This window comes from Cibotium barometz, chromosome 51, assembly GCF_041138505.1.
Source record: "Cibotium barometz isolate CiBa-2024 chromosome 51, ASM4113850v1, whole genome shotgun sequence".
Taxonomy (NCBI): Eukaryota; Viridiplantae; Streptophyta; class Polypodiopsida; order Cyatheales; family Cibotiaceae; genus Cibotium; species Cibotium barometz.
This window is the reverse complement of record NC_141096.1, coordinates 45286301-45297753: the sequence shown is the minus strand read 5'-3', so window position 1 is coordinate 45297753 and position 11453 is coordinate 45286301. Positions and strand designations below refer to the sequence as shown.

The window sequence follows — 11453 nt, the reverse complement described above, 5'->3', positions numbered from 1 at the left end:
CGGTTGAGAAAGAATGACATTTTTGATGCCATTCTTACCCTCTCCTACGAGCAGAGTGTTTACAGTTTTTATCATCCTTTACGTAACAGCTCCTCGAATTTCATGGCGTCGGCCGAGAACAACTTTGTATAGGGTAATCACACAGTGTCTGCTGCAATGGTTGCAACAGTTTGTTGGCTTTTGGTATGCATTGCTGGCAAAACACACACACGCGCGCGCACACATTTGCTCCAGATTATACATTCATGTTCGTCGCAAAGATTTTGAATTGGTTGCAGAAATCATTTCGACACATACCTTTACATGCAGGCATGTTTTTCTTTCACAAGGATCAACCTTCTCATGGGTATTTTCCCAACTGCTACAACCAGATAGCCAGCCACCCAGGGACCAGCATTTGCCTCTTCCACAACATCCAGCTCAAATAAACTTTGTGTCCATTTCTCTTAAAACTCTTCCCTCATCGCACCTATGTGGTTGCTCTTTGACGACCTGCAGTGAATGAGTGTAGCTTCATGCTAGGCTCGAGCCAGCTGTAGCAAACCTCACTACACACGCAGTTCCATATAAAATTTTCCACCTCAGCTGCAGACGCCTGCAGCTCATCATCAACATAAATATTCAACATCAAAACAGATCCAATCACCAGTCTGGGATGCACATTCACTACACCCATTTTGCAAGCTCTAAAGTGCCATGTGTGCGACATGCACCCAGCAAGCATGACCATCTTCCCCAGCAGGGTCTCTACCCTCTTGAAGTCCCCTGCACGACCAAATAGGTCGAGCACACTGCCATAATGCTTCAAGTCCAGAGCTATGCCATAATCTCTGCTCATGGATTCAAAGCACTGGAGGTCTTCGACAACAACACCAGTATGACTGCCAGCTGAGAGAATTGAAATGAGCATAACTCCATCAGGCTTGATACCAGCATGTTTCAATTCCTCAAACATGTGCAAGCTTGCTACCTGATTTCCTTCTCGAACATGACCAACAATGCATGCATTCCATGACAGAATATCAGGCTGTAACAATCTATCAAAGAACATTTGCCCATCTACAATGCTTGCACAATTTCCATATGCATGGATTAGAATGGGTGACATGGAGGAAATCTGATCATACCCAGCAGCGACAATGTCAAAGTGGAGGCTTTTACATAACTCCAAGCTTCCTGTTGCACTACAAGCTTGCGAAATATGAATGAGCGTAACATGATCTAGACTCACACACTGCTTTTGCATATGTCCGTAGAGTGATAAGCATTCTCTCCTTGATCCTGTTTAAGAGCATGGCATTCAACCACACAACATCACAGCAGGACAATGCATTGAACACATCCTCTGCTTCCACAATGGCCCCACACTTGCCGTACATACTTACAAGAATGCTGCTCACATAGACATCGGATGTGAAGCCTTTTCTACAGGTGTCTGCATGTAATGCTTGTGCAACTTCCAAAATGTACATACTTACAAGAATGCTGCTCACATAGACATCGGATGTGAAGCCTTTTCTACAGGTGTCTGCATGTAATGCTTGTGCAACTTCCAAACGCATCACCTTTGCGGATCCCCCTTTGAAAAGAAGAGCTTCTTGCTTCTCTGCAAGGGTAGCACATGCCTGAAGGACTATCACAGATGTCATCTGGTCTGGACTCACGCCTTCCTCTTGCATCTGTCTGTACAGCCATAAAGGCTTCTCTTCTTCGCCATGTTCAGCATATGACGTGAGCATCACATTCCGTGACACAACAGTGCGCTGGGACAATGCACCAAACACATCCTCTGCTTCCAGAATGGTCCCACACTTGGCATACATATTCACAAGAGTGTTGGCAACAAAGACATCAGATGCAAAGCCTTGCTTGCGGACACTAGCATGTAGTGCCTGTCCCATTTCTAAAGGCAACACCTTGATTGATCGTCCCTCCACAAGAAGAGCTTCCTCCTCCTCTGCAAGAGCCCTAACCCGAACTTTGTAGAAAGTGAGGTTTTGGAACAGGCTGAACATGCCTGAAGTGCAATTACAAATGTCAGCTGGTCTGGAATCACTCCTTCCTGTTGCATCTGTCTGTACAATCGTAACACCTTCTCTCTTTGGCCCTGTTGAACATATGCTGAGAGCATCGCATTCCATGACACATGGGTGTGTTTCGACACTGCACCAAACACATCCTCTGCTTCCACTATGGCCCCACATTTGCCATACATACTCACAAGGGTGTTGTCAACAAAGACATCAGATAAGAAGGCTCGCCTACAGGCATCAGCATGTAATGCCTGCCCAATTTAAAGAGGCATTCCCTTTGTGCATCCTTCCTCTGCAAGAAGAGCTTCTTTCTTTTCTCCAAGGATTGCACATGCCTGAAGGGCAATCATATATGTCCTATGGTCTGGACTGAATGCTTCCTCTTGCATCTGCATGTACAGCTGCAAAGCCTGGTCAACATATGCTGAGAGCATGATGTTCCATGATATGACCGTACACTGGGAGAATGCACCAAGCACCTCCTCTGCTTCCACAATGGCCCCACACGTGGCATACATGTATTGCAAATAAAGACATTGGAAGCAAAACCTTTCTTGCAGGCATCGGCATGTATTGCCTGCCCGATTTCTAAAGGCGTCACCTTGGCCGATTGCCATAGGATGAACTTCTACCATCTTTTCTAGAGTGACACATGATTGAACGGCGAGTACAAATGTCTAGCTGGTCTTGACACACACCTTCCTCTTGCATCAGTGTGTACAGCCATAAAGCCTTCTCTCCTTGACCCTGTTCAACATATGCTGAGAGCATGGCATTCCATGACACAACATCCCGGTCTGCAGCAAAAACATCCTCTGCTTCTACAATGGCCCCACACTTGCCATACATACTTACAAGGGTGCTGCTGACAAAAACATCCAATGTGAAGCCTTTCTTACAAGCATCAGCATGCAATGTCTGTCCTATTTCCAGAGAAATCACCTTGGCAGGTGGTCCGTCCACAAGACCAGCTTCTTCCTTCTCTGCAAGGAAGGCACAATGCCTGAAGGGCGGTCATGGATGTCAGCTGGTCAGGACCTGCACCTTCCTGTTGCATCTTTGTGTACATCTGTAAAGCCTTCTCTCCTTGGCCCTGTTCGATATGCATTGCATTCAATGACACAATGTCACGGTAGGGCAATGCATCAAATGCATCCTCTGCTTCCACAATGGCCCCACACTTGCCGTACATACTCACAAGGGTGTTGTCATCAAAGATATCCGATGCAAAGCCTTTCTTGCGTGCATCCGCATGAAATCTTTTGCCTAGTTCGAGGTCCAACATGTTGCCACACGCTTTAAAGAGGGTGACAAAGGTGTAATTGCTCGGCTCCACACCGTCATTTGCTTCCTGCCCACGGCCACTATCCACGTAAGCAGAGATCATGGCGGTCCAAGGTAAGTTTGGTATGGAACGGGCATCTTCGACGGCACCGCACTTTGCCAGAGTAACCACCAAGTAATCACCCAGCAAGCCGGTAAGTTGGACGCTGTGTCCGACAAGATGTGCAAGGATCCGCTTGGCTTGATGGAGGGCTGTTGCATGCCTTGCTTGAGGAGGGACAGATACGTGTCGTTGGAGGGGGCTGTGTCCATGCGATACAGCACGTACAACGCCCTGTCCAGCTCTCCTCCTCTCCTGTCTGCAACAAAGCGTTTGCAGGACTGCTCTTCCGGACATCGCAGAGAGTGCATGTATGCATCATATAATGTCTGCTACAGTCTCCAGAATCCCGTTCGCAAACGAGCAGCCAGCCTCCCCTAAATCTGCTGTCTTGTCGCCTCCACGGCTTGCTGCCTCCTCGCGCAGTGCAGCTAGAGCCCGCTGCGCCCAACCGCGATCATGCTTGCTACCTCGACTGAGATCTTACTCCGTTGCTAACCCCGATTTCTTACACCTGTGTGACTACTACTGTAATTGCCCGTCACATCAACACACACACTGTAGACAGCCAGCGTAAACTAATGCTTTCCTTGTGCTTCTACTCTCTAGAGTGTAATACTTGTGTCTGTGAGTTTCTTGCATGAAATGCTTGCTTGCTTGCTACAGCTAGTGAGAGGTGTTAGTGTGAGTTGCCTTGTACGAACTGGAGTAAAGATGCTACTTGGATAGCTTCGCAGTGACAATTATGAAGTGAATGTTTCTACAGAGCTGCAAGCTACCACATCGAGTGTTACCCCTGTCCACGAGGAGTTATCAAGATCGCCAACGATGAGAAAGATACGAACATGGTCATCTTTGTTTAGTTTTTCTGTGAGCAACGTTGCTGACAGTGATTTGCGTTTGTAGTTGTGTTAGCTTGTTTTTATTGCCTAGCAACAGTGAAAGACCAACTAGTGGGAGAGGGATTTAGGAAGAAGGGTTAAGGGATTGTTAGAAAGAGGATTAGGAAGGTTACAAGGAAGATTTGTGTGGTTTGCGTTTTTGGTTGATTTGAAACGTTGGATTAGTTGTTTTTTGCTTGGTTAGATTGTATGTTTTGATTAATTGCATTGTGTGTTCATTGGATTGTTTGCTTTGCATGAATTGTTGCATTTAAAAGCATGATAAGGGACGTATTAAGGGTGCGTTAAGTGCTTGTGTAGTTGCATTGTGGATAGAGGCAAGTAAGCATCTTGATTAGCTTCTTGCAAGAGCGCTCTTCGTTAGCTTTTGGGGCTAGCTTAGTGCATTAGGGTTAGGTTTAAGCGTAAGTGGAATCATTGATCCGAGATCTCAGATCGTTAATCAAACACTCAAAAGTTGGATCGTCTGAAGGTCGAATTGTCAAAAAATCAGATCAATCGTCAGAAAGTTGGATTGTTAGAAGATCGGATCGTCCAAAAAGTCGGATCGACCAAAGGACACGGATCGTCTGAAGGTCGGATTGGATCGTCTAAAGTCAGGAGCAGTGTTCGAAAAAAACTATTTTCCCAAAAAAGTACAAAACCTTCATCTAAAAATTGTGAAATTATTTATAAAGTCCGATCATCTGAAAGTCAAAGTCAGATCGATTGGGAGCTTGAAAATCTGAAATTTCAATAGAGGGATTTATGCAAATCCCTCTATTGAAATTTCAATACAGGGATTTATGCAAATCCTTTGACCCTAACTTAAATGTTTTATAAAGCCCTAAAATACCAAAAACATTAGAAAATTTAATTTTCCTAAAGAACATTAATTTTTTTTCAAAAAAAAAAAAAGCTGGAGCCATCAAAATTAACGAAAGCATGAGACCTTGAAGACTGCGTAGATGATTTTCCTTGCTGCCAACACTCGACCTAAAGGCATATGCTCAAGGTCAAGTAGGACTGACTCTTGCTACTACAATGAGGACCTAGTTGTACGAGACTCCAATGGAGCCAGTTAGTATTGGATTTCAATTCATACCATCAGGTGACCCTTTGTCTAGGCATGTCTTTAGTACCGGCGGCGGACAAAGGTCTTGGCTCAAGGTCAAGTAGGACTGGCTCTTGCTACTACAAAGAGGCCGACTACTGTGAATATGGATCAAGCAATCTTAGCAAGATCCGACGCAGAGTCCAAACCCAATATCGGTTAGATGGCAGCAGGGATCCTTCGGCGGAAAGTCCTTGATCCAGTTGACTGAGACTTTCATGTACATTATTGATTGGAACCATGTGAGATATCACATTGTCGAGCCAGAGGGAATAGAGGATAACTGGGTTATCCATCTTGAAAACCCCATTGTAAGAAGGTTCAGAAATAGAGACGGAGGGAATTCTTCATTGATGAGTTTGGAAATATCTATTACTACATAGGCATTTATAGAAATAAACACGCAGGAAAACCAAGAAAATCCTCTCCTCAAAGTGAAGGTTAACTAAGCTCTTGGAAGAAACTCTTGCCTCTCAACCTCACCCTTTCTCTCACTTCAATTCTCAAACCCATAATACACTTCTTAGACCACCTCCTACTGACTTTGGATTGAGAAGTCAGCCTTCACTAGCACATGTAGCCTCCAAAGAAAAAAAGAGGGACTAATCTTCGCCAATTGGCTATTTTTGGGGGGTTTTTTCACAAAAAGAATCGCTTGATATCTTAAAACACTCACCCAAATTTTGGCTGTTTTGAAGGGTTTTAAAAAATATTCATCCAATTTTTGACATTTTAGGCCATTTTTTGAAAACATTCGCCCCATTTTCTATAATTTTAGATTTATATAGGAGGAATAATCACCAGCCCACCTACACTTATGTGTTCATGGAGGCATATTATTTTTTACCCTGGTAGCCTTTGTACATCCTTACTATCAGATGACCAATCCAAAAATAATGCACATGCCACGAGGTGCTATCCCCACACCATACCACACTAGCCCCCACCTAGCCCACAATGTACATGCCATCACAACAAGTGCTATCGCCACACTAGTCCAGGCCATACCACAATCCTTGATTCATCCCGAATCATAGCCAAAACTGTCCACACTTATGAGGGATATCACTCCTCTAGAAGCAAATCTCATGAGCTATCTCAGGCACTTGACATCACAAAATGTGCCACATCTATGGCTAGTGCACCAAGCTATAGCCATTTGTTGTCAACTTGACAAAACAATACCTACTTTGAGAACAACTTCCCTTACACCAATACATGCACCACCGCATGTCCCTATGCCCGGCCCAGTCACAACTCTGCATCTAGGCCTTTGTTGAAGACATGGGCAGACAAATGAGGATAGCTGTGCCAATAGTGCCTATGAGGGATGTGAGAATCATTCATGATCTAGTTTAGAGGATAATGAACAAATATGATGGAATTAAGATACCGTAGATCACTTAGAAGTATTCGAGCAAACTTACAAAGCCTTGGGAATCACTGATGACGTGAGTAAGAACCTTGGATGGAGGTTCATTACTCTTGAACCAATTTACAAGTCTGCATATGAGGTTGTTCACACCACATTTTAAGTGGAATTTTTAAAGGTCAGAGATAAATGGAGTTTTCTCCACTTGTTGAACAACGTCTCTCAAAACTCATATGAAACCTTACAAGAGTTCATTCTCGGAAGATAAGATATTATTACTCTCTATGTTGAAATAAGGAGAAGTTGAGGCTAATTGTGCTCTTCCTAAATGGTTTGAAGGAAAAAATTCTCAATCATTACTTGTATATGCAAAAAAGAGCAACATTCAACGAGTGTTGTGTCTAGATGCCATTGCATTGACTTCGACAATAACATGACAGGAACTCTAGACTCGGGGGGAGAAGATTCACACTCGGACGCTCCTTCCCTTACACTAAGCAGACCTTTTAAGAAGGATGGTAGGAAGACTGTAGTTGAATAACATAAAAGGAACTCTAGGGTTAAGGGAGAAGATTCACACTCGGACGCTTCTTCCATAACACCAAGCAGACCTTTTAAGAAGCACGGTAGGAGGACTGTGGATAGACACATAGGGCTAGAACATGTCGAGGCAAAATGGCAAAGGAAATGAAAAGAAGGTGTGCCCTTTTTGTGGAGGCGGGGTCACCTTCTCGTAGAAGAGTGCAAGAGGACGGAATATGTTTTGGTGTAGATGATGATACACAAATCATCATGCCATAGGCCGATACAATCTTATCTTGCCAATAGGGTTGTACAACCCTCTGTGCCTTATTTACCACACCCAACAACCAGTAGCGTTCATCATGGAGTAGGAAGAGGGACCAACGGGAACCACTCACTGTACGTTGCACCTGTGGTGGTGCATCTAGGAACCACACGGATCATTGAAAACCCCCTAGAGCCTTCACAACCCTAATATGCTAAGTTGCCCCCAGATTCATTTGGTGTTATCCTATACCCACCCTAAAGCCTGTGCATTATGTTCAAGTGTTGGAATACCACTTGGTACTTGCTAGCTGACTATTCCGCGACTCCTGCCTTTTGGCTTGCACTAGTTGGTTCTTACGACCGTGGGATTCCTATGAGCTATATAGGGTGAGAGAGATGAATACTACAGAGCCTGACAAACCATTAGCCTATTTGTGTGGTGGGATGTACTTGCAAAAAGAGTGCCCCCCTCTATTAGGTGCTGCTCCTCTACAAAGGTGGTGCCTACGCTTGGGATTGAACATACGATTGCAAATTTCTCGAGTAAGCCTATGACATTAGGAGGGGGGAGGGGATAAACAACCCCCAAGTATGATGAGTGCTTTTTATGTGCAAGCAACACACTTGCTATCCTTGAGCAAGCATGATGAGTGCTTTTTATGTGCATGTAGCACACTTGCTATCCTCAAGACGACAAAGGTCATGGCTTTGACAAGAGCCCAAGCATAAGCCGTAAACACAGTCCCAAGGATATAGACAAGGCATCATAAGCTTCTATGAAAACGATCCAAGGGACATAAGAAGAGAGCAAGGAAGCTCATAAAAAAACCAAAATCTTCTTTAGAGGAATGGAGGAGTAATCATTGAATTTGGATATAACTCATCCTCTTTCTTTGAAGATGAATTCCTAAAAGATGAGATGCTAGACTACTTGGAACAGAAACAAGTGGTGGGTCTACCCGATTGGGATGCAATCAAGTCTTTCCTATAAACAAACTTAGCCAATACCCAAACACCCTAAAAGAGATTGAGAAACTAAAAGTTGCTTAGAAGCTTGTGCAAGAGACCCAACAAGTGGTGGAAAGACTCATTGTACTTCTGGACTTAAGTTACCAATGAAGCCTTACAAGACGAGACTCTTAATGATGTAAAGAAAATTGATGTCTCATCTCAAGTAGAGCTTAATCTCCATCCCTAGGTCACCGAGGAAATCTCCGAACCTCCTTTTGAACCAGTATTAGAATTGAAAGCAAAGGGAGTATAATTCACGACTATAGACTTGTCCCATACGGCCAACTCTTTGTCCTCCAATGTTGACTCCGAAACCAAGTTCGAAGCCATTACCCCACTATAAGAGTGCCTATGTTTGGGACACGAAGGTGTCAAAAGGATTCTGTGGGGATGCATGCAATCCTTTAAGCCCCTTTACTATTTATCTAGGACAAGTCTTGAAAAGAGATCCAAATAGCTAGCTCAATATTAAGAACTAGTGGCTAGACTCTAAATATGATGTAGATTCTGGAGACAAGGTTAATTTAAGCTTAGAAGAGGAAGAGGCAATTAAGATGAATCGTGAGATGTTCCACAAGGATGTACCTATCAACAAACTTGGCAAGTACTATGAGGGAGAGGAGCTGAACGTGACTCTACCTTTGAAATTTGGAAGGAAATCATGCACAACCATCTTGGATGGTGGTGCTAGTGTGAGCATCATGACAAGAAATTAATGGGAATGATGGGGTTAAATTACCCAAAGCTATGTGATATAAGTCTCAAGATCAAATTCGTAGATGGCAACGTGACATTGTCCTTAGGAGCAGTACGGATCAATAAGCTCTCGTCGTGTGGGTTAACCTTTCATCATGTATTTGTGATTGTTGATTTTAAAAAGTTCACAATGTATGACATGATCTTAGGCCGACCATTCTCATAAGGCGGCTTATAATGGTCCATGACTGGGAAAATGACCACGTGTACAACCAAAAGAAGAACACAATTATGTGAGTCAATCTAAAAACTTGGAATCATCACCCCCTGTCAAAGCATCCTATTGACAATGATGAGTGTCACGTAGGCTGTAACGCCTGTGTGACCGATTGGCAGACCGGATGGCCAAGGACGTGGCCATCCGGGGTTCAGTGGGAGAGGATGCCCATGCGGAGTCATGGGCGGCCAAGCTAGTGTGGACGGCAGGCCACACACTATATAGCTTGGGGGATGAGGGGCAATCCTCATTCTTCCTCTATGGCTGGGTGGTGAACCAGAGGCCATCCCCTCCTGTGGTAGCGCCCGTAGCGGTGTTACAGCGATCTGACACTGGTATCAGAGCGTCGGTTCGATTGGGTCGTCAGGGTCTGTGCGTGACCGGGGGACCGAAGCCCACTCAATGGTTTTCAACCATTCAAAATCTCATCCTTATCTCCACAATCGACTGTGTGGAGGGAGGCGGCCACAGAACAAAAGGAAGAACTCTGTCTCTGTCTCTGTCTCTGTCTCTCTCTCTCTCTCTCTCTCTCTCTCTCTCTCTCTCTCTCCGTCGCACACACTAAAGCGAATCTGCCAGCAGGTAAGCATTTTTCATTTTTCTTTTGGCGTTGAAGCTTGTCTGCAAAAACACATTTTCGATTGGGTGTAGAGAGAGGTCGCCTGGTGTAGAGCAAGTGGCTGTGTAGAGAAAGATGCCGCTGGAGCATTGCGTCGGGTGAGTGCGGCTAGAAAAAATAACGCGGCTAGAAAAAATAACGCGGCTGCCTGGTGCTGCCGGCGGTGGCCAGCCTAAACACGAAACTGCTGTTGCGCAGAGGGGGGGCGAAGACCACCCGTAAATGCTGTTGTGCACAGGGGGGGCGAAGACTGCTGTTGTGCAGAGGGGGGGGGGGCGAAGACCACTTGTAAATGAAGACCACCCGTAAATGCTGTTGTGCAGAGAGGGGGGGTGAAGACCACTCGTAAATGCTGTTGTGGCCCAGGCCGCCAAGCGCAGCCAACGTCGATGGCCAGCCACCACGGGCGGCCTGTCCAGCGGGCGGCTTGCCCGGCCCACAGGCGGCGGCCAGCCACCACAGGCGGCCAGCCCCACAGGCGGCCTGCCCGGCCCCGAAGATCGCAGTCCCGTTGACTGACCAGTTTACGGTCAAAAACTAAAAACATTAGTTGGGGGGAAGCCCAACGGAAGAGCTTTGATAAGCTCAAGGTGACCGTAGCAGCTGCACCTGTTTTGACTATTGTCGATCCAAATGAGCCGTTTGTTTTGGAAACAGACGCTAGTAATGAGGCCATTGGGACCGTACTTATGCAAAGGGGACGCCCAATTGCATTTGAGAGTAAAAAGTTAGATCGTGAGCAACGTAAGTTACTAGCGATAGTTCATGCACTGAAAAAGTGGAGACACTATTTATATGGTGCTACTTTTGAGGTCCGGACGGACCATGAAAGTCTGAAATGGCTTTCAAGTCAAAATGAACTGAAGTGTAGAAAAGCTCGATGGGCGGAGATTCTACAGGAGTTTGACCTTCAGATACGTTACCAGAAAGGTAAGTATAACGTGGTGGCAGATGCACTTAGTCGCATGCCACAAATTAATGAACTTAGTTTCACAGTCTTCAAGAATGATTTCTTGGAGTCACTACGTGGTTTATGTGAGCACGATCCATCTTTTACAGAGGTCTGGCGCGCTATACGCGTACGCACTTCTTCACAGACGCGACCACCTCCCTCGTTGGTACGGATTGCTAGTCCGGAGAGACTGGCCGAAGGTGCAACGGGAAGGGAAGCGAGAGTTAGTCCGAAGAGACTAGCCGTGTCTTTTGGGTATAGTTTGGAGCCGGAGAGCTCTGACGTAGGTCCTTCATCACCTTTGACTGCCATTTGACTGCCAACG

At 45.3% G+C, this 11453-nt stretch overlaps 2 protein-coding genes across 2 annotated transcripts; both read right to left on the bottom strand.

Moving 5' to 3' along the window:
* Positions 1–469: 469 nt before the first annotated feature.
* Positions 470–2141, bottom strand: LOC147609677 (pentatricopeptide repeat-containing protein At5g13270, chloroplastic-like). Its single transcript, XM_086787995.1, has 2 exons — positions 1236–2141; positions 470–1117 (listed from the first exon to the last, which is right to left on the bottom strand). Exons 1-2 carry the CDS (start codon positions 2139–2141, stop codon positions 470–472), a joined length of 1554 nt encoding a protein of 517 aa, XP_086644121.1.
* Positions 2142–2293: 152 nt separating this feature from the next.
* LOC147609676 (pentatricopeptide repeat-containing protein At4g25270, chloroplastic-like) lies at positions 2294–3714 on the bottom strand. The gene is made up of 3 exons (XM_086787994.1): positions 3072–3714; positions 2732–3016; positions 2294–2517 (listed from the first exon to the last, which is right to left on the bottom strand). Exons 1-3 carry the CDS (start codon positions 3712–3714, stop codon positions 2294–2296), a joined length of 1152 nt encoding a protein of 383 aa, XP_086644120.1.
* Positions 3715–11453: the final 7739 nt, after the last annotated feature.